The sequence below is a fragment of the Elephas maximus genome, chromosome 1 (assembly GCF_024166365.1).
Source record: "Elephas maximus indicus isolate mEleMax1 chromosome 1, mEleMax1 primary haplotype, whole genome shotgun sequence".
NCBI lineage: Eukaryota > Metazoa > Chordata > Mammalia > Proboscidea > Elephantidae > Elephas > Elephas maximus.
Window position 1 is genome coordinate 217516011 of NC_064819.1, and position 24330 is coordinate 217540340.

Below are 24330 nucleotides of genomic sequence, written 5' to 3' on the forward strand. Positions count from 1 at the left end.
CCTTTCTTGACTTTAAACCATGCAGTATCCCCTTGTTCTGTAGGAACAGTGCCTTGGTCCAGGTACAGGTTCCTCATGAGCACAATGAAGTGTTCTGGAATTCCCATTCTTCACAATGTTATCCATAATTTGTTATGATTTACACCCTGCCCTTAGCCTGATTTAATTTTCTTCATGGCACTTATCATTTATCCATCCTAATGTACATTTTCATGTCTGTTTTCTTTTGCCCCTAAATGGATTATGAAAACGATGTGGCAGGGTCTTTATTTTTAATATTCACTGCTTTATCTCCAACTCCTAGACTATTACCCAACACATAATACTCGGTAAATATTTGCTGCATTAAGTAATTAAAAGTAAACTAGCTGTATGACTTTGGAAAAGTCACTTTGCCTTTTGAACGTCTGTGATTTTCTTCCCTCTGTAAAATGAGCTCCTGGATTAATTGAGCTCATTTCCATTCCAGCTCTAAAATCCAATGATTGTGAAATCTCACTTCTTTCTAGCGTTAGTTTCCTTTAAGTCAATAGTGACTCTGTGTAGTGGGAGAACACTAGAGCAATGTTTTTCATAAGCTAGAGTAATAATCTAAAGCAATAAAAGACATTGTTCTAAAGTAGAATTTCATCTAAGCAGCATGGATTAGTTTAAAAATAAGAACCAGGATGACTTGACTTGTGGGAACAACTCAAGCATAAATCATCAGTAATCATTTTCTGACCTAAGTGAGTTTTTTCATATATTCTTATAATATTAAAAAATATTTTTTAGAGGCTATGTAAGATCATTTAGGGAATTTATCTTACGATGATGACTCCTATGTTTCTGTCTCTAACCCAGACCTATCCCCTGAACTCCACGCTCATGTCCAGCTGTCTCCATAAGATCCCTGCTTGGGTTTCTGATGGGCACCCCAAAGCTTACATGTTCAAACCTTAACTCCTAATTTCGCGCCCCCCCCCCAAATCTTCTGCTCCCATAGCTTTTCTCACTACCAAAACCAAAAACCAAACCTGTTGCTGTCCAGTTGATTCCTACTCATAGTACCCCTATAGGGCAGAGTAGAACTGCCCCATAGGGTTTCCAAGCAGTGGCTGGTGGATTTGAACTGCCAACCTCTTGGTTAGCAGCCGAGCTCTTAACCACTGTGTCACCAGGGCTCCTCTCTCACTGCAGTGGATGGTGATTCTACTCTTTCAGTTGCTCAAGCCAGAATCCTTGTTGTCATAACTTATGTCCAATCTATTCGCAAATCCTGTTGGCTGTACCTTCAAAGTACACCAGAATCAGACCAGTTCTCACCCTCCTATGTGCTTACCCTAACCTAAGCCCATATTGCATATCTCTGGATTATTGCCATAGCACTTCAACTTGTTTCCCTGGCTTTTGTCCTCCTCACCCCTCAACCCCACCCATATCTATCTTTAACAATGTCGCCAGAAAGATTTTGAAGCCTAAATCAGATCATGTCACTTCTCTGCCCCAAATCCTCTAATTTCATCCATTTAACTCAAAATACATGCCATGTACCTGATGGGGCCTATAGGATCTGCCTCCCTGTTGCCTCTCTGACTTCATCTTTTACTACTTTCTCCTTGCTTTATTTGTTCTATTCATAGAGGCATAGAATGCACCAAATATTCTCTTACCACAAAGACTTCAGTTGATATTGACCATGCTCGGAATGCTCTTTCCCCAGAGTCTACATGGCTTGGTATCTTGCACAGCTCAGGTCTCTTTTCAAATGTCACATTATCCGACTGGCCTGCTCTGTCTCCTTTATGTAAAATTGCAACTTCTGCCCCAGGTTCTACATTTCTCATTTTCCTTACTCCTTTTCCCTGCTTAGTAACTATCACGTTCCTACATACTGCAGCAATACAGTGTATTTTTTATATTTTTATTGTCTGTCTCCCTCTGTTGTTTTGTGCTGTTGTGTCTGTTCTAACTCACAGTGGCCCTATAGGACAGGGTAGAACTGCCCCATAGGGTTTCCAAGGCTGTAGTCTTTACAGAAGCAGACTGCCACATCTTTCTCCCACAGAGCAGCTGGTGGGTTTGAATCTCTAACCTTTCCAGTTAGCTCTTAACCACATTATTAGGGCTGGGGCATTCTCTGTTTTGTACCTTGCCTACAGCTCTCCATCCCCTGGCACTGGGCCTGGAGCATAGTAGGTATTCCATGAATATTTGTGAAATGAAAGAATGGCTGAATCTATTTATTAGATGGAACTTCTATTATCCAATATTCTTCTTTCTCTTCCAGTCCTCAACTATGGCTTCATTTTTTAAAATTGACTCCTTGATAATTCAAACTTATATTAAATGTTGTTGCTGTTAGGTGCCGTTGAGTCGGTTCTGACTCATAGCGACCCCATGACCCCATGTACCACAGAACGAAACATTGCCCTCTCCTGTGCCATCCTTACAATCGTTGTTATGCTTGAGCCCGTTGTTGCAGCCACTACATCAATACATCTCATTGAGGTCTTCCTTTTTTTAAAAAATTTTTATTATGCTTTCAGTGAAAGTTTATAAATCAAGCGTCTCTCAAACAAAAATTTACATACACCTTGCTATATACTCCTAGTTGCTCTCCCCCTAATGAGACAGCACACTCCTTCTCTCCACCCTCTATTTCCGTGTCCATTCAGCCAGCTTCTGTCCCCCTCTGTCTTCTCATCTCCCTTCCAGACAGGAGCTGCCCACATAGTCTCATGTGTCTACCTGATCCAAGAAGCTCACTCCTCACCAGTATCATTTTCTATCCTATAGTCCAGTCCAATCCCTGTCAGAAGAATTGGCCTTGGGAATGGATCCAGTCTTGGGCTAACAGAAGGTCTGGGGACCATGACCTCTGGGGTCCTTCTAGTCTCAGTCAGGCCATTAAGTCTGGTCTTTTTACAAGAATTTGAGTTCTGCATCCCACTTTTCTCCTGTTCCATCAGGGACTCTCTGTTGTGTTCCCTGTCAGGGTGGTCATTGGTGGTAGCCCAGCACCATCTAGTTCTTCTGGTCTCAGGCTGATGGAGTCTCTGGTTTAAGTGGCCCTTTTTGTCTCTTGGGCTAATATTTTCCTTGTGTCTTTGGTGTTCTTCATTGTCCTTTGCTCCAGGTGGGTTGAGACCAATTGATGCATCTTAGATGGCCACTTGCTAGCATTTAAGACCCCAGATGCCACCCTCCAAAGTGAGATGCAGAATGTTTCTTAATAGATTTTATTATGCCAATTGGAGGGTCTTCTTCTTTTTCGCTGACCCTGCACTTTACCAAACATGATGTCCTTCTCCAGGGACTGATCCCTCCTGACAACATGTTCAAGGTATGTAAGACGCAGTCTTGCCATCCTTGCTTCTAAGGAGCATTCTGGTTGTACTTCTTCCAAGACAGATTTGTTCAATCTTTTGGCAGTCCATGTTATATTTAATATTCTTTGCCAATGCCACAATTCAAAGGCGTCAATTGTTGCTCCTAAATTAATGTGTACTTTTGAACTGCATACTTTTCAAAAAGCTCAGTTATGAAGCTAAAAATATGCACAAATGCAAACTGTGTAAGATGCCCAGTCACACTTGCAAGCACCATCCTCCAGATCACCAGTCCATGCCAGGAGGTAAAGCTTGGAGCCCAGAGGGATGGCAAGGTTGGATGCCAATTCTTCTTAGCCATCAGAGGAGAGGAGAGGCATAGCAAAATCGAAGGTATTTGATGCATTTCCACTTCTTCTCCTGGGTCTCTGCCACTGCCCACTTCTTGCTGTTTTAGCTCTGCAAACAACCCCCAGAGTACAGGCCCTTCCATGACCTTCTAGCTGCTCAGAGTTCCCCACTGCAACACCCCACACAAGACCTTCCCCACCAAAAAAGAGCTCCTTAATCTTAGAATTGCTGGCATTTATATGTTGGAATTCCTAGGTGGTGCAAACAACATGCTCAGCTGCTAACCGAGAGGTTGGAGGTTTGAGTCTACCCATAGATGCCTTGGAAGAAAGGCCTGGTGATCTACTTCTAAAAAATCAGTCATTGAAAATGTTACAGAGTGTAGTTCTACTCTGATATACATGAGGTCTCCTTGAATCAGAGTCAGCTCGATGATAACTGGTTTTATGTGCTAGCACTAAACAGGATCTGAAACTTTCACTGGTTCAATCTGATAATTTTCTAAGTAAGGAAAATGGAAGTTGGAAAGGTAAATGACATCCAAAACCACTGAGAGATGAGATTAGAGTCCATGCCTCCAGTTTCCCATTCTCATTAATCTCTACTGCACTACATTTCATCTCCCAGTATTCACATTAGCTAAATATAGAAAATAACCTGAAAGCCCAACAATGGGGCAATGGTTAAGTATATTCATAGGGTGGCTTACCACACAGCTATTTAAAATCATAATGTAGAAAACCATTTAGTGACATGGGCAAACATTTGCATCAGAGCTAAGTGAAAAATCAAATGGAGTAATCCGAATTTTATAAGACAGCTAATGTGAACAGGCTTCCTCGGAGCTTCCAGACTAAGATTGACTAGAAGGGTGGTCTGGTGACATATCAAAAAATCAGCCAGTGGAAACCCTATGGATCGCAACGGTCCTATCTGCAACCAATCATGTGGATGCCACAGGAGTGGGCAGCATTTCATTCTGTTATGCATGAGGTTGTCATGGGTTGGGGGCCAACTCTGGACAGCTGGTAGCAACAACATGGCATTAGAATCTTTTAAATTAATTTAATGCTACTTCTTTGCACAAGGGAGAAAATGGGGAAGTTTATCCTAATGCTCTTTCATCTCCTCTTTCACCTCTACTAGGTTCCTCAGTACCACTTCCCCCATCCAGAACTTCTTGCTGCAACAGCTCACCCAGGGCTGCTCCATTGTCCAGATCTAAATTGTCACTCCCACCCACTCACCGTGAGTCTCTCCTGTGCCTGTGACTACTTGTCCTTGATCTCAGCTAGAACTGCATTTCCAGTTATAATATGCATACCTCCCCTTGGATTCATTACGCGCAGCTGCCACAGTGCATGATGGAAAGCTAGTCTATAGAATTCATTGTACTGTTTTATAAATATCGGTTTTACTTCTTTTTGCCCCACAAAATAATGAGTTCTTTAGGAGTGGGAACCAAATATTATTCATCTGTTTAGAAAGATATGGATTTATAGTTTTTATAGCATTTGTATATAATTCAACCATTACTTTTCCAAATAATTTTTTCTGTATCCTCCTTACACCATCTAGGGGCTCCAACTACACATATTTGAAGTTATTCCCCAACTTCCTGGTGCTCTTTTTCTTTTTTCCTCATGTTTCATTTTGAATTGTTTCTGAATAGTTCTTGCTATGTCTTCAGACTCACTAATCTGTTCTTCCGCAATGTCTAATCTGCCATTAATCTCATCCAATGTATTTTCCAACATAGACATTGAACTTTATCCAAAAAGCCCAGTGCCATCGAGTCGATTCCGACTCATAGCGACCAAATTATTTGGGCCTTTTTTATATCTTCTGTGTCTCTACTTAGCAGGTCAATCTTTCTCCTAGGTTCTTGTTGTTAGGTGCCATTGAGTCAGCTCCAGTTCGTTGTGACCCCATATATAACAAACAAAATGCTGCCCAGTCCCGTGCCATCCTCACAATCGTTGCTGTTTGAGCCCATTGTTGCGGCTACTGTGTCAATCCATCTCGTCGAGGGTTTTCCTATTTTTCACTGACTCTCCACTTTACCAAGCATGATGTCCTTCTCCAAGGACTGGTTCCTCCTGATAACATGCCTAAAGTAAGCAGACAAAGTCTTGCTATCCTTGTTTCTAAGCAGCATTCTGACTGTACTTCCTCCAAGATGGATTTGTTCATTCTTCTGGCAGTCCATGATATATTCTATATTCTTCTTCAACACCATAATTCTAATGTGACAATTCTTCTTTGGTCTTCTTTTTTTATTGTCCAGCTTTCACATTCATTTGAGGCAACAGAAAATACCATGACTTAAGTCAGGTGCACCTTAGTCAATACAGTTATAATGACTGTTTTAATGTGCTTGTCTACTAATTCTATCATATATGTCATTTCTGTGTCAGTTTAAATCAGTTGCCTGTTTTTCTCCTTCTAATGGGTCATATTTTCCTGCTTCTTTTCATGCCTGACAATATTTTATTGGATACCGGTTACCAATAATTTTACCTCGTTGGGTGCTGAATATTTTTGTATTTCTATAAATATTTTCAAGGAGTCTTAGTGGTGCAGTGGTTAAGCTCTCGGCTGCTAACTGAAAGGTCAGCAGTTCAGACCCACTAGCGGCTCTGTGGGGGAAAAGACCTGATGATCTACACCCATACTGATTACAGCCTAGGAAGCCCTATGAGGCGGTTCTACTCTGTCCTATAGGGTCACTATGAGTTGGAATTGACTAGATGGCACACAACAACACAAATATTCTTAAGGTTTGTCCTGGAATGTTCTTAATTTTCTTGGAAATAGTTTGATCGTTTCAGGTCCTGCTTTTTCAGCTAGGGCCAGGGAAGTTTTTATTCCAGGGTGAACTCTTTCTCACTAGTGAGGCATATTCTACTGCTTATCCCATGACTTAGGAGGTTTTTCACTTAGGCTAGTGGGAACTGGCATTATACCCAGTGGTGTGTGAGCCCAGAAAACACTGCTCTCTCGTATCCTTTCAGGTGATTTTTCCCCAGGCCTTTATAAGTGGCGAGACAAACACTGAGGAATGCCCTCTGAATATTTCCTTTCTGTGCAGCTCTCCCCTCTTCCATACCTGCTCCGTGAACTCTAGCACCTAGACTCCCTGCACTCCAGCTTTGTCTCCTTAATTCAAGGTGACCATCAGATTCTGCCTGGGATCCCCTCCCTGGGCCAGGGCCTGGCTGGGGAAGTCAGAAGGCTCACCTGCTTTATTTTCTACCTTTCAGGAATCACTGTTCCTCATTGCCTAAAAAAAATAGCCATATATTTCATCTAGTTTATTAGCTATTTCAGGTGAGAAGGTAAATTCAGTCCCCGATACTTGTTTGAAAGCAGAAGTCTTCCCAAATCCCATTTTAGAGTCAGTTCCTAGGATCATACCTAACATCAACTGTTCTAGTCTGTAGCCCCAGGAAATTGACTCTGACACTGAGATTTGCCTTCATGATGTGTATTAAGGCAGTGTTCTCAGTAACAATCTCTAAGGGTGTAAGGGAAGCAGGACTGAGTAGAAGGAGAAGTTAAATTGCAATGCACTTGTAACAGAGGTCCCAGTTGGTCATAAGGGAAGTGCTGGAGATAGAAGGGTCTTTCAGAGTTGCCCCAATTATATCCCTTCCGTTACTCAAATTAGTCAGATGCAGGTAGCGTGTCTTGGGTGGGGTGGGTCTGCTTCCTTTGGCAGGGAAGTGAGTGCCTCTGCCCTGAAGAGGGATCTGGAATAGTCCCACAGCATGGATGACATGGGTGATTTCAACATCATCCAAATGCAGGCTGGTTTGCATCCTGACAAAATGTTTTGTTACAGTAAGGAAAACTTTCAATTCTTATTTCAGAGCTTATCAAAATGGAAATTATTTTCCTTTTCAAGTTCTTGTTGTTAATTGTTGCTAGGTGCCATTGAGTTGGTTCCAACTCATAGCGACCCTGTGCACAACAGAGCGAAACACTGCCCAGTCCTGTGCCATCCTCACAATCATTGTTATGCTCAAGTGCATTGATGCAGCCACTGTGTCAATCCACCTCGATGAGGGTATTCTTCTTTTCCGCTGACCCTGTACTCTGCCAAGCATGATGCCCTTCTCCAGGGACTGGTCCCTTCTGACAACATGTCCAAAGTATGTAAGAAGCAGTCTTGCCATCCTTGCTGTCAGTTTGTCATACTGTGGGGCTTGCGTGTTGCTGTAATGCTGGAAGCTATGCCACCGGTATTCAGATACCATCAGGGTCACCCATGGAGGACAGGTTTCAGCTGAGCTTCCAGACTAAGACAAACTAGGAAGAAGGACCCGGCAGTCTGAAAAGCATTAGCTGGTGAAAGCCTTTCAAGCAGTAGTATAAAAACATCTCAATTCTTTATTCTCCCATTTTTAAATACTCTATTTGTAATTTCCTTTCCAAGATAATGAACAGTTAAGGTTCATCCATAGTGATGATTCTTTCTTTGGCAGGGACAACTGGTTTCACATCTGCAGGATCCAAATCCTCTAAACCAGCGGGCTGTGCAGAGGCTGAGCATGAGGGAGCAAAAGGGAATTTAAGTTGCCATTTATGAGAAGATTTTCCGTTATATGTAGGAAACTTTATTGTGCTCCCTGGTTTGAAGGAGGCAGGATAGCAGAGAGCTTTAAAAGTAGGCACTCTGAAGCCAGACTGCTCACACGGACAACCCTAACCACTGCTTCTGTGTGTGGAACTTTGGGCAAGTGGCTTTACTTTTCTAAAGCTCACTTTCCCTCTCTATAAAACAGACTGATTGTGACATCTCATAGGATTATGACCATTGAGGGGGTCAAAAGCAGATAGTGTAGTTATAAGGAGAATGGGTGAGGAGCCAGACTATACAAGCTTCAATCCTGGCTGACCACCTCCTTACTTAATGTAACCTCACTGCCTATTTCCTTATTTACAAACTAGAGAAAATAGTAATAGTAACAAATCCCTAGGTTATTTGTAAGGGTTAAGTGTTTTAATACAGAAAAAAACCTTAGTACAGTGCTAAACATATAAAACCAAAAACCAAACCCATTGCTGCGGAGTCAATTCTAACTCAGCAACCCTGCAGGTCAGAGTAGAACTGTCCTATAGGGTTTCCAAAGAGTGGCTGGTGGGTTCGAACTGCTGACCTTTCAGTTAGCAGCCATAGTTTTTAACCAGTGTGCCACCAGGACTCATATATCAAGCCAAAAACCAAACCCGATGCTGTCAATTCCAACTCATGGTGACCCCATGTTCTTTACAGTAGAACTATACTCCAAAGGGTTTTCTTGGCCATAATCTTATGGAAGCTGATCACACAGAATGGATTCAAACTGCCAACCTTTCGGTTAGTAGGTGAGAGAAAACAGTTTGCATCACCAGGGACCTTCAGCATATAACAAGTGAGTGAGTGCTCAGTAAATATGAGCTCTGATTATTACATGTTCAGCAGATTCAAAAGCTTGAATTGAATTTGGTGAAAGAAGACTAAAACAGTTCCTGCTACGAGTGATCTTACAGTCTAGTAAAGGAGAAGGGCCGGGACATAAATAATGATAAAATAAGGCAGACTATTATAGGAACTTAAAAAGACCAACAAATGAAGCTCTGGGGAAAACAAAAGGAGAAAGATATTAATTTCTAATGAAAGTAACAATTCAATGACAGAATTTGAAAGGTCAACCTGAAGCTTAAACAGAGTATGTAGAATTTAGGCTTTCTCATTTGGTTGGTTAAGTTCCAGGTACCTCTGTAACTGACCTAATTTCCAAGAGGTGGCTGAGCAGCACCATCTATATAATTTCCTATGGCAGTGGGGCCCAGTTTGAAGCTGCCTGGGATAAGGCTTTAAGAAACAGAAATGCACCGCCCTCCAAGCTCCAGTCATTTGGGTCTCTCAATAGTAGGTGGCCAAGTGGTGACAAAAGCTCACTTCCCCATTTCTGCAAATCCCCAGGTATCTCAAAGACAGAGACCCTGCCTGTTCCCCATTTCTGCTGATACAAGGAAGTATTTCTAACCACTTCCCTATGGAGAGGCGCCCTAGTGGTGCAGTGGTTAAAACACTCGGCTGCTAACCCAAAGGTTAGTGGTTTGAACCCACCAGCTGCTCCAAGGGAGAAAGGGGTGGCAATCTGCTTCTGTAAAGATGACACCCTTGGAAACCCTATGGAAAGTTTTAGTGTCCTATAGGGTCACTGAAAACCCTGTGATAGGGTCACTATGAGTCAGAACAGGCTCAATGGCAACGGGTTTGGCTTTTGTATGGAGGAGAGGCCACTGCTGCCTGAAGCCAAATATCTCCTCCCCAAAAAGTACTTGTAGATTTGAGAGAGCTCTCTCTCCTGGTGGCTATAACAAAACGTAGAACCTTGTTTCTCAGCCTTTGAAAGTTGCTGAACATCAAGAAAGCTTAGAAACCCCTAAACTGAGTGCCAGGATCATCATCAGTCCCAGGATCTGCTGTGCTCAGGAGTGATTCTGACAAATTGAGTCATGGACAGTTAACCTGGAGTATTGGAAAGACCAAAGGCTGTGGAGTCAGGCTGACCTTGGTCGAATTCCTAGCTCTGTCATCCACCACCTGCTCCCTGTTAGGTAAAGCCCTTTACCTGTCTGCATCTCATTTTCATTACTTGTAAAACAATGACAATGTTAGCTATCACTCTTTTGTGTGCTTATGATGTTCCAAGCACAACATTTCAAGTAAGTTTTTAGTCTTTCCTTTTCACAAATAAACTGCAATTCAAAGAGTTTAAATAAATTTACCCAAGATTACTCAACAAATAAGAATAGGGATTAAATTTAGGTCTGCCTTTAAAGCATATGTTTTAGGGAGCTAGCACCCCTCCCTAAGCCTGGCATGTAGTAGGCACTTAAATCACAGCATTTGTTATTATTTCAAAGTGATATTGACCATGGTTACCATCTGCATAAAAAAATATGGATTTTTAAAAAGAGACAGACATAGGGCCAATTGTCCTTTTTGCACTGGCACATATATATATCATCTTAAGTTTGATAGTTAGAACTACTTTATAAAAAACCTGTTGCCTTCAAGTCAATTCTGACTCATGGTGACTCCATGTGTTACAGAGTAGAACTTCTCCATAGGGTTTTCCTGGCTGCAATCTTTATGGAAGCACATCTTCAGGCCTTTCTTCCACAGCACCAGTGGTGGGCTCGAACCACCAACCTTTAGATTAATAGTCAAGTGCAAACCATTAGTGCCACTCAGGGTCCTGAATTACTTTATAGAGGAACATATTTGCCTCTTATAATCATGACACAATTAGAGCTTTAGCTCCAGAAAGAAGACAAATTCCATTTATGCATGTTGTTTTTAAGTGCTGCCTAGTCGGTTCTGACTCATAGCAGCCCTGTGCATAACAGAATGAAACACTGCCTGGTCCTGTGCCATCCTCACAATCACTGCCATGCTTGAGCTCACTGTTGCATCCACTGTGTCAATCTATCTCATTGAGGGTCTTCCTCTCTTTCAATGACCCTCTACTTTACCAAGCATGATATCGTTCTCCAGGGACTGGTTCCTCCTGATAACATGTCCAAAGTACCTGAGACGAAGTCTCACTATCCTCCCTTCTAAGAAGCATTCTGGAAACCCTGGTAACTTAGTGGTTAAGTGCTACAGCTGCTAACCAATAGGTCACAGTTCAAATGCACCAGGTGTTCCTTGAAAACTTTGTGGGGCAGTTCTACTCTGTCCTATAGGGTCGCTATGAGTTGGAATCAATTCAACAGCAATGGGTTTGGTTTTTTTGGCAAGGAGCATTCTGGCTGTACTTCTTCCAAGACAGATTTGTTCATCCTTCCAGCAGTCCATGGCATATTCAATATTCTTTGCCAACACCATCATTCAAAGGCGTCAATTCTTCTTTGGTTTTCTTTATTCATTGTCTAGTTTTCGCATACATATAAGGCAATTGAAAACACCATGGCTTGGATCAGGCGCACCTTAGCCCTCACAGTGACATCTTTGCTTTTCAACACTCTAAAGAGGTCCTTTGCAGCAGATTTTCCCAATGCAATGCGTCTTTTGATTTCTTGACTGCTGCTTCCATGGGTGTTGATTGTGGATCCAAGTAAAATGTTATTGACAACTTCAGTCTTTTCTCCATTTATCAGGACGTTGCTTACTGGTCCAGTTGTGAAGATTTTCGTTTTCTCTATGTTGAGGTAAAATCTATACTGAAGGCTATAATTTTTGATCTTCATCTTGCAGGCTGCATGCTTAATACAATGGGATTAGGACTAGACTAGGAATTCATGGCACTCTACACTTTTATTTACGGTTACCCCAGTCCACTCTGATGACTACTCCCTTATTTTACCCTAATTTAATAGCTAGAAAACAGGCTCTGCATGTAGTGATCTGCTTGATTTAAACTGGTGCTCTTCCTTTAATGCTTCTAGTCCAAACTCAACCACCAAGTAGCCATGCAACCTTTAGCAAAACACTTCACTTCTCTTAGTCCTGGGTTCCTCATCTATAAAATAGGGGTGGGCTTGGCATCTTGCCACCATTAACCATGCTTTAGCGAAGGCACTTGCTCAAGATAAAACTCACCTGTACACTGTTGGCTACTTAAAGTTGAGATTTCTTTACCCAATAGTTTTGCATATGCTTATGACTATGCACTTGATTACTCTGAAAAGATCTGGAAGTTAAATAATATTTTCTCACAATTTAGTCCTCTTCTTTCATTCAGGAGAGCATCTGTGCTCTCTGAAAATTTCATTCTCCAGATGAACCTGGCAGAGCTCTCAAGATGTCTTCATTGTCTGCACATATATGGAGATATTTGCAGAGTTAACACTGCTGGCTTTGAAGTTCTTTATTTAACTTACAGAAATACAACAAAACTGCTGCCTGATTGACTGCTGTGTAACCCCAGTAATAGTAGGATTGGGATAATCTGACAAAGCATAGTCTGAGTGGGTAGGGCTGGGCATTCATTTGCCAGAGCAATGGAAAGAATTGCTTTATGGGAAGCTTCTTCTCGTCTGTGTAGGTAGGACACGGAGCGTGTGCCCAGAGCAGAAGGGAATTCCTTATTTAAATATAGTTAATTATTTCTAGATTCATCAGAAAAGACAACTAGTAAAGGGGCTCTTAAACTTCAGAGCTGTGTGTCAAATCTCTTTGAAGTGAGGTTTGATTGGACCAGCACAATATTTTGTTTTGTTTTAATTAATTTAAAACCTTTTCTGGTCCCTGGGTGGTACAAACGCTTAAGCACTTACTGCTAACAGGAAGGCTGGTGGTTCAAATAAAAAATCCCAGCGATCTACTTCTGAGATATCACAGCAATTGAAAACTCCATGGAGCGCAGTTCTACTCTGACACACATGGGTTCGTCATGAGTGGGAAAGATTTGACAGCAACTGGATTTGCCATGGATTCCAACTCATAGTGACCCTATAGGACGGAGTAGTACTGCCCTACAGGCTTTCCAAGGAGCAGCTGGTGGATTGGAACTACCGACCTTTTGGTTAGCAGCTATAACACTTAACCACTGCACCACCAAGACTCCATCTCTACAATAGTGACCACCATTTGCTGTGTTTTTATCGCGTGCTAAACATTTTACATACATCTTATTTGTCCTTAAAACTATGGTTAGGTATTAGCATTTCCTATTTATACATCAGTAAACCGAGGCTTAAAGGGAAGAGCCTTAAAAGGTCTTCATTTGATGAGATAATCCTGTCATCTGGCTCCAGTTCGTTTTCTAGAGAGTGAATCCAGGGCCGCTGGGTTCCACGATTTGGAAAGATTCTTTCATATGAACAAACAAGTCACCCAGCGTCACAGTCTAACCTTAAGTGACTACAGGATGCCGTGATATTTCCCTGCAGGGATCCCCCTACACCCACTATTCATTTCTTGACCCACGCTTTTCAACGCACTGGCAAACTTAGAGTGTCCGAATTGTCTCTTTAGTAATTACTGAAGGAACACGTTCAGCCCAAGGAAGACCTGGGGTAAGACTCGCATGATATGCGTCTTCCAATAGCTGAAAACTAAAAACGAATCAGTCAATATACGTTTATGGTTCCGAAGGGAACGGCCAGACAGCGTCATCCAGACCGGAGCACTCAAAAGAACTGGAGCGGCCCGACCTCTCACCTCGGTTTCCCCTGGACGCAGTGACCCCAGCTCTGCCCCCTCACACCCGCGACCTCAGAGCCCGCCCCCCCGAGGAGCCCGCCCCTCTCATCCAGCCCCTTCCCCGCCGGGGCCCGCCCACCCCACGGAGGGCCCGCCCACACCGCGGAGGAGGACCCGCCCACACCGCGGAGGAGCCAACCCAAAGCCGCCCCAGCGCCCGGCGCAGAGGAACGCTGGCCGCCGTCTCCTGGCAACCGCGGACGCGGAGCCTGGGGTCGCCGGACCAGCTCGGAGTTCAGCGCTGTCGGATCGGCCTCTGCCATGACCACCAAACAAGCCAAAAAGAAAGAAGTGCATCGTATCAACTCAGCGCACGGATCGGACAAATCTAAAGAGTAAGGGGTCTCTACCTGTCCTTTCCCCTCCCCGCCCCTCTCACCTCCCTGGCCGAGCCCCTGGGCCTTGACTCGCCCTTTTTTGCTACTCGTCCCTGGGCGGCTTCTCTATAGTGGACCCTACTCGGCTTCTTTATTTCCCACCAGAGCCCTGACCCCTGAGATTCTTGAGCCCAACCCTCTTCTGTTCAAACCTCGATCCATCCCCCAAGAGCTCCTGGTTTCCCTGCCTTGGTTGTGTGACTGCACTTCTCTGGCTCCCGTCCAGGAGCTTCCCACCACTCCTCCCCTTCCCAGCCCACAAGGCACTTGGAAAGGCTGTAGCCTCCGCGCTGAAGAGGCCATCTCAGAGGACTTCTAAAACCACAAACAAACCCGTTGTCGACTCCGACTCATAGCGACCCTACTATAGGACAGAGTAGACCTGTCCCATAGGATTTCCAAGGAGCGGCTGGTGGATTGAACTGTCGACCTGTTCGATAGCAGCTGAATGTAGCACAGGATTTGGGCTATTATTGGAGTTTATAAAAGTTGTAAAATTTATTGCAGCTGTGAGAGGGCTGCCAAGCGCAACTTCGGTGGGACCAGTAATGTTCTTGCCCTGCTTGGAGTCCGGGGCGTGTGAGCAAGAATTCTTTTCCGTTGGACCTTTACATCTCTGAAGCCTGCTTCTCCATCTACCACTTCCTCCAACATTGGATTTCTATTCATAGATCCCTAGCATTCACTTTTCCTCAGGGTCCCTGGGTAACAGAAATGATTTGCGCTTGGCCGGTAACCAAAAGGTTGGCTATTCAAACCTGCCAGCTGTGCTGTGGAAGTAAGGAAGGCCTGGCAATGTGTTTCCATAAAGATTACAGACAAGAAAAACCTAAAGAGCAGTTCTGCTGTGTAACACATGGGGTCTCCTAAGTCATAGATTAGCAACAATAACAAAATCAACAACAAATAAACTCTTTCCCTCTGTGAACTCTTCTCTCCCATTTATTCCCATGCTTGCGATTGTCTGGTTTCCTAGTTCTGTCTTCTCTCAGATGCAGGTTTTCAGCTACCTGGTATATAATTCATTCATTTGACTTTAATTAGCTTAAATTTCAGCCATTATATTACATATGTAAGTGATTTTCACATGATAACTCTGCTGCTGTGTACCAATGTAAGTGAGGTGATTTCAACAGTGTCTGATGGCTTCCCTTCTTGTGGGGCCTAAACCCTACAAGACTACGTGATCAAGTCCTTGTTACTTCTCTGACCTTACCTCCCCTTGTTCACTTTGCTCTGGACACTCTAGCCTCCTCTCCACAATCTGAAACACCCCCAGGCTTTTTCCCACCTCGGGGCCTTTGCACTTGCTGTTTCCTCTGCCAGAAAGTTCTTCCCCAGATAGCCATATGGTTTGCCCCCTACTTCCTTCAGGTGTTTACTTAAATGTCATTTCCTTGCGTCAGCTTTTTTGGTCACCTTTACAAAACTATACCTCTCCTCCCCCCATAAAAACAAAACCACAAACAAAAAAATCTCTGTCTTCCTTCACTGTTTTATTTTTCTTCATTGAATTTTGTTCACCTAACATACTTTATGGAAACCCTGGTGGTGTAGTGGTTAAGTACTATGGCTGCTAACCCAAAGGTACACACGTAGGCAGTTCAAATTCATCAGGAGCTCCTTGGAAACTCTATGGACAGTTCTACTCTGTCCTATAGGGTCGCTATGAGTCAGAATCCAGTTGACGGCAATGGGTTTTAACATACTTTATATTTTACTTTTTTAAAAAGACCTTGTTTATTCACCTGTTCTCTTCAATAGAATATAAGTTTTATGAAGGCAGAGGCATGGATTTTTTTTTTCCTATTTTATTCATTGTTGTATTCTTAGCCCCTATGCTGGTTCCTGGCTTAGAGTAAACATTAAAAAAAATAATTACTGAATGAATAAATGACAGTGATTAGCTAAGAGATTTGTCTTAGTTATCTAGTGCCATTGCTGTTGTGACAGAAATACCCCAAGTGGATGGCTTTAACAAATAGAAGTTTATCCTCTCACAGTTTAAGAGACTCGAAGTCCGAATTCAAGGCGCCAGCTCCAGGGGAAGCCTTTTTCTCTCTGTTGGCTCTGAGGGAAGGTCCTTGTCATCAGTCTTCCCCGGTCTAGGAGCTTCTCTGCACAGGGACGCTGGGTCCAAAGGATGCGTTCCACCCCTGGCCCTTCTTGCTTGGTGGTGTGAGGTCCCTAACTCTCTGCTTGCTTCTCTCTTCTTTTATCTCTTGTAAGATAAATGATGATGCAGGCCATACTCCAGGGAAACTCCCCTTACATCTGATCAGGACTGTGTCCTGAGTAAGGGTGTTGCACTCGAACCTAACCCTCTTGAACATAACCTAATCTTGCCTCATTAACCACAGGCAGAGATTAGGATTTACAACATATAGGATAATTCCATCAGTTCACAAAATGGAGGACAACCACAAAATATTGAGAATCATGGCCTAGCCCAGTTGACACATATTTTGGGGGGAAGCAACTTAACCCATAACAAGGTTATAATAGGATTCCAAAGAAATCTGTGAATACATACAAAAATTATTTTGTCAATGATAGTTTAATGAATTTTGCAGGCTTACAACCCTAAGAGCTTGGGGAAAATCTTTGCCTTTAAGGAATTTATATCCTGAAACAGATAAATTCTTATTCCCATAAAGAAACTGATCAAACCAGATGCCATACAACATGTTGCTCTGGCCTGGGGTTGTGATGGTTGGGAAAGAGACAAGGTCCTTGCTGGTCAGAAGCTAATTCTCCCTTCATGGGGACTTCTCATTCGTTTTTGAGATAATGGTGCTATTTCTAACATATTTCTTGTTTCCAGAAAAGATCTGAGTTGAATTACAGTTGATATTTGTACATCAAAATGTATGTATATGTTTGTGAAAGTAGAAGAGGAAGGGCAAATAGTTACACAGAATCTAGGCTTGGCTAGAAACTACCTATTGAGCATTAAACAGCAAGTCATTAGATTTTGCTGTAGCTTGTTGTTGTTGTTGTTAGGTGCCATCGAGTCGGTTCCCACTCATAGTGACCCTATGCACAACAGAACGAAACACTGCCCGGTCCTGCGCCATCCTTACAATCGTTGTTATGCTTGAGCTCATTTTTGCAGCCACTGTGTCAATCCACCTCGTTGAGGGTCTTCCTCTTTTCCGCTGACCCTGTACTCTGCCAAGCATGATGTCCTTCTCCAAGGGACCGATCCCTCCTGACAACACGTCCAAAGCATGTAAGACACAGTCTCGCCATCCTTGCCTCTAAGGAGCATTCTGGCCACACTTCTTCCAAGACAGATTTGTTTGTTCTTTTGGCAGTCCATGGTATATTCAATATTCCTCGCCAACACCACAATTCAAAGGTGTCAACTCTTCTTCGGTCTTCCTTATTCATTGTCCAGCTTTCACATACATATGATGCGATTGGAAATACCATGGCTTGAGTCAGGCGCACCTTAGTCTTCAGGGTGACATCTTTGCTCTTCAACACTTTGAAGAGGTCCTTTGCAGCAGATTTGCCCAATGCAATGCATCTTTTGATTTCTTGACTGCTGCTTCCATGGCTGTTGATTGTGGATTCAAGTAAATGAAGTTTGTTATCAATCAAGTTTATCCTCTATGTGTTATTGAAGAACTAAAGGTTCATAGATACCAGGATAAGTCAGAGATACAAGACAAATAAAGAATTTCCCAATATGGGGCCCAGGGATCAAAGTCTAGTGTAATTGTCATTTGAGATACACTTGTGAGATTTAGAGTAAGGTTTTTTTTTTTTTTTTAATGTCATTTTGCCACACCTTATGGTTACACATTCAATAAATGCAACCAACTCTAACATGGTCATGGATATGGAAATAAGAGATGTCTTTAGAACCTCAAAAATGGCCAGCCCATAGAATATTACTCTCCTAGAACTGTTATCTGTAGTATATCTCTTCTGAATCCTGAAATTATATGCTACAATGGGGACATGGACCATGTCTAGCTTTTGCCTAGCCCAGTGGCTGTTACATGGTAAGCACACATCATTTGTTTATGGAATGAGTTTACAGTTTAGTTACCTGGTTGTGCTTTCATTTCTTCTGAATTTGATTGAAGCCCAACCCTTGTTCCCCTTCTGGTCTGATCTGCTGTTGCAAAGTTCACAACCTGAGGTGTTATAACTGATAAGGCAGCAGAATCATTGACATCCAGCTGTGACCAAAGTCATAAGTAAATATGTCTTTGAGTCACCAGGAAAAATTGTGCCAGGTATTACATTAAACTTTTTCTGTTTCATCCATTCTGTAGTTTTTCTGCCTCAGCCCATGTGAAATTTCCCTTCTCATGTACCGTCTGGCACCAATTCTTTAGAGACATTGGCCAAGTCATTTATCTATTCTGATGCTTAGTTTTCTCTTCTTTAAATGAAGGGCCCATCTAATTAAAATTGCTCCCAACCCCCAACACAATTTCATTTTTTTTTTTCCCTCGCAGCTCTGAATTTCCAACTGTCTGTGTGGAATTCATGGTGGATTAAGGACCAGGGTAGGGAGAAAAGGGTTGTGGCCTGAGATAATGGGGAAGGCCTGGTGCTGAGCACTCCTGATGAGAGTGAGGAAAATAGCGAAGGAAGTGGGAGCAGAGCAGATCTGTAAGGTGTCTGTGGTCAAAGACTACAGAAGCCAAGTTTCTCATCTTCAGTTGCAGAGGCAATATGTGATGATGATGTCCAGGCCGTGGTGCAGCCACATCCGAAAAAGAAGGAAAACATGCATATGCGAGATTCCATGACAGAGTTCCGAATGCCTTTTGCATTCGCTTCAGGACCTGGCACAATGTGTACTTAATACATCTGTTTATGATTTAATTGAGTTAAACTGGAAGCCTGGCGTGGCAGTTCTGCCATAAAATCCTCTGACTCAGGATCAGGGAGGATGTCCCAGAGAGATTGAGAAAGCCCTGAGGGCAGAGACCCTGTTGTGGTCATCAAAGGACACGGGGCAATTCTGGGCACAGATTAGACCAGGGTATGAATGTCTGTTCCATGTTTTTGAAGATACAAATCTCAGCCAAAAGGCCCTGCTCAATGAGGATAGGAGTGTCCCTTTAACTTTAGTAAGGTCTGCCATAAATTTCTCTTTTGAAATAATTTTAATCTAAGGTTTTGTTTAATAACTCATTAATATGTGGCATAGTTTAAGAATCACCTCTGGCAGTGAAATCTTTTATTTTATTATTTTAAATTCACCCAATTCTAGTTTGTTACTTATTGGGGAGAAATAGTTCCTTTTAAGTTTACTGTGTAGAATTATTTGAGGTGTAAATGAATTAAATCGAAAGGTATTTGTAAACTCATGGAATTAGCACTTCGCTGTCAGCTGAAAACATAATTAAATTTATGTTTTTAAACTAATAGCATGGTTGCAAATGCTTTAAGAGTAGAAAACCAATATCAGCTCAATAAAAAATGATTACTGAAAAAAATATTTTCATTGACTTTAACATTGCTTCGACATTTCCAGGTCACAGATTATTTAACACAAAGGATTAATTTAAATATTCTGTAAAATGGCTGTGCCACTTAATGTAAGATAAAATGACTATAAAAAGTATACTCAAAACCAAAAAACCCACTGCTTTCGAGTCAATTCTGACTCATAGCGACCCTATAGGACAGAGTAGAACTGCCCCTATAGAGTTTCCAAGGAGCGCCTGGCAGATTTGAACTGGTGACCTCTTGGTTAGCAGCCGTAGCACTTAACCACTACGCCACCAGGGTTCCCAAAGTATATCCAAGACAGACTAAAAATATGCTCTGATAAATTTGTATAACATAGAATATTGGGTAGAAATATCACTAATCTTTCTCACTCTCACCCTTGACCAAGAAGATACGCATATATTGTTATAACATCATAAAGACATTCCCCACTAGGTGCTTTGAAATTTTATTGTTAAACTTTCTTCTCAGAGTAGGCCCAAGCTGATTAATTTCAGGTTCTGAAGCTATAGCTATGTTAATTTGTGTGGCAGAAATAATATAGGTACATTTTTTAAGTTAAGCAGTACTTATATGTTGTATTTTTTTTTTTTTGCTGGTGTCAAAATAAATGTCATGGTACAAATATTTTGTAATGATTTTTATTCCATTTTTCTGACCTGACAAATATCAGAATTACCTATATTGCTTCAGTTAAAATTCTCAAAAGATCAGTATGTCCTTTCTGCCTGTATTTTCTCACCTCTCATTTTAGGCTTTCATCTAGCCCCTCCACTGAGACCAGAGTAAAACCAAAGATTCTCGGTCCTGTTCATCTTTCTGCAGATCTGCTGTGGCATGGTGCTGCTTAGGAGGGTGTTCAGAGGAGACATCTATTGAATCCAAGGGGGGTGGTATCTAGGTTACTTATTAAACTAATGGAAAAGCTGCAGGTCTTTGAAACCTTGAGGATATACAGGCAAAAGGAGAGAAAGCAAGAAGAACTATGAACTGTTTTACTTCCAGGTGAGCCAGGAAGACAGTGAGAGTTTAACTAGGTAAGGTTAAGGTCAAAGGGTTAAGGCCGTACTACACAAACTGGCAATGGAGCCCTGTCTGCATACTGTAGTAATGAAAAATACGGATGAATTGGTTAGAAATTAGAGACAGAGCCACATGTTTGCTCCACTCTGGGTCAAGGTCTGGGAGGAATTTGGGATAGGTTTGTACCATGGGGAGCCCTGGTGTCACAGTGGTTAAGACCTAGGCTGCTAACCACAAAGTCGGCAGTTTGAATCCACCACCTGGTCCTTGGAAACACTGTGGGGCAGTTCTACTTTGTTCTGTAGGGTCACTGTGAGTCGGAATCTACTTGGCGACAAGGAGTTTTTTTGTTTTGTTTTGTACCATACACCAAGAATGAGGTTATGAGGAAAATCATTTGAGTTGTGTAAATAAAAGGATCAGTTTGAGCCTATGATTGCTTTAACCTCTGGGTCCTGAAGACCTGTTGTTTCTTTCGTGGACTTTGGTTAAAGTCTTTGTGGATATGATCTCGTGTATTTGCATACCATGTTTTGTGCCTGCTTTTTATATATATCAGTTTTGATACCAGAATATATCATCTCTTGGAAAATGACAGAAGCTTAAAATCCTGGTGACCTGTGGCACTGACTTGGAACCAGAGCAGCAGAAGCAGCCTGCCTCCTAAACAATCCTGAGGTCCCGTCCTATCTCTCAAGAGAGCTGAGCTGCCTACAGGGAAGCACATGGCATGCCAGCTTAATCTCGCCTCTCTCTTGGCTTCCATGATGTTATTTCCTGGTGTCCTCATCTCTCTGACTTGCCACCTGCCTTGTTTTCTTCCTTCTATCTCCAAAATTAAGCCATTCTCCAATGTTCTTACTTTGCTTCCTTTCTTCTTTGTAGATTGTCTCTTTTGATCAACTAAAATAATCATCCCTTATTGAAGACTGCCTATTAACATTTCTAAAGAGCCCTGATGGCGCAGTGGTTAAGTGCTTGGCTGCTAACGGAAATGTCAGTGTTTTGAACCCACTAGCCACTCTGAGGGAGAAAGATATGGTAGGCTCCTGTAAAGATTACAGTCAAGAAAACCCTATGGGGCACTTTTACTCTGTCATATGGGGTCACTCTGTGTCCTAATTAACTCGACAGCATCCAACAACAACAATGCTGTTAATAATTTTCCTAACACATTGTTTCACTGGTAAGATGTTTCTGCTTTAAAAAAATAAAGGAGAAAAAGTAAAGGAAGAGAGAGAGGTAACTAGTTTTCAATGCATAGCCAGCTTTAGCTTAATGTTTCTCCTACTCTCTGCATCAACCAAATCATAACATGTTGTTTTTGTTAGGTTATAGCACTCTGTGTACAACAGAACAAAACACTGTTCAGTCCTCTGCCATCCTCACAATTGTTTCCCTTTCTCCTACTTCTATGTGTGTACCTTTTCCCATCCTTTTGTCTCTGTCTTCTACTGGCTTTCACCCTACCTCTAATTCTTTCCATCCTAAAGGCCTTCCTTTCCATGAAGCCCTAACTGGCTTTCCAAGTTGCCAACAATTTTTCCACCTCCTCTGTGTTCATAGAGCACTTCGATTTTAGCGTTGTTATAACCACTTCCACTTTCGCCTTTCCGTTTTAGTTGTGTGTATTTATTCTTCTTATTATAAGTTATTTGAGAGCTTGTGGATCTTTGCGTTCGCCCAAATATAGTGTATTACCAATAATATATAAATGTTGAACTTTTAAATGCCCTGTTTAAATAATTTTAATAAAACCAAGTGAATAAAAAGCCAAACATAACAACCTGGCTTGAACTTTTTACTTTGTTGTTAAAGATATATAATTTTTTTCCTTACATATTTGATATTTCTGAAGAGGGTGACTCAGAATACCCTAAACAAAATGAAGTCGATTCATACCCTGATCCCTCCAAGGTATTAGCTGACACTGCTTAAGAAGGCATGCTGGTTGCACATTGGGTAAATAAACTGCCTCCCCATAGGAGTAAAATCATGTCCTTACACTGAACAGCATGTGTGAAGAAAACAATGGTAAAATTCCAGACCATTCTTTCACGGAAGTTTTAACTTCCTTACAGTGGACATGCTCCCACAAAATAATCTAATTAAAGCATACGTGTGTGTGTGTGTGTGTGTGTGTAATTCAAATTCTGCTTTTTTTTTTTTTTGGTTTAAAAGTCTGTAATGGCTTTGTACGTGTTCTTTGAGCATTTCCAACGCTTGTATATTTTTATTGTATTATGTAATCTTGTTTTTGACAAGGATTTTTTAAGAAATCATTTTGTCAGCAGTAAGTATGTGATTAGTAAGCATTTTTAAGTTTGAAGAGTTATTTTATTAATAATTGGGGTATAAAATATATTTTAATATAATCACGGATGACTTTCATGATATTTAAAAACAATTTTGACATTTTCTCAGTTCCAAATTATGCAGGCTGTTTAATTTATTGAAAATAGGCATATATGAAAGCAAATGTATAGACAAAGTATGTTTTTGCTCATCAAATATATAATGGAATGCAGATTTAAATTTAACTCTGTGTTATCACTCTAGGAACAGGCGATATTACTATCATGAAGCAATGTTTGGAATTTTCTTAATTTGACTTTTCAAATCACCAGGCTGGTTTTCCATTTCTTTTTATTTTTTAACAGCTTTAAAATAATGTAAACTTAACATACAGTAAATGGCACGTACTTAAAGGGTGTATTTTGTTCAGTTTTGACATACATCCACAGATGCGAAACCATCACCCACAATCAAGAGAATGAATAGATCCACCATTCCAAAAAATTTCCCTGTGCCCTTAGTCATTCCCCTCTCCTACTGTCCCGTACTCCAGCCCCTGGACAGCCACTGTTCTATCTTCTGTCACTATCGATTAGTTCTGTCACTCCAGATTAGTAGGAGCCCTGCTGGTACAGTAGTTAAGAGCTTGGCTGCCAACCAAAGACCAAAAGAGCAGCAGTTCAAATCCACCAGGTACTCCATAGAAACTCTATGGGACAGTTCTACTCTGTCCTATAGGGTCACTATGAGTTGGAATTGACTCGAGGGGAACAGGTTTTTTTTTTTGGTATAGATTAGTTTGCATTTTCTAGAGTTTTATAAAAATGGAATCATACAGTATATACACTTTTTGTCTGGCTTCTTTCACTTGTAATTATTTTGATGTCCATCCATATTACCAGTATCAATGGTTCATTCTTTATTACTGAGTTATATTTCATAGTCTGATATGCCACAATATGTTTATCCACTCAGCTGTTGATGGGCATTTGGGTCAGTTCCAGTTTTTGGTTACTACAACACAAAGCTGTTATGCACATTTGTGTACAACTTTTTGTATGAACGTGTGCTTTCCGTCCTCGTAGGTAAAATATCTAGGAGTGGAATGACTGAATCATATTGTAGGTGGAGGCTTACCTTTTTAAGAAACTGCTGAACCATCTTCCGAAGCACTGGTATTCTCTACATTCCCACCAGCAGTGCATCAAAATTCATTGTTCTGCATCCTTATCAACATATGTTTATTTTATTCTGCATTTTTCTAATCACTAATGATGTTGAGCAT

At 41.7% G+C, this 24330-nt stretch overlaps 1 protein-coding gene across 4 annotated transcripts in view; it reads left to right on the forward strand.

Moving 5' to 3' along the window:
* The first annotated feature begins 14046 nt into the window (after positions 1 to 14046).
* ADGB (androglobin) overlaps positions 14047 to 24330 on the forward strand; it is a 229145-nt gene continuing 218861 nt past the window's right edge. For all 4 annotated transcript variants that reach the window (XM_049903119.1, XM_049903128.1, XM_049903146.1 and 1 more), the window contains exon 1: positions 14047 to 14204. In XM_049903119.1, coding sequence (XP_049759076.1) covers positions 14131 to 14204 — 74 coding nt within the window. In that variant the 5' untranslated portion in view covers positions 14047 to 14130. The remainder of the gene's footprint in view (positions 14205 to 24330) is intronic.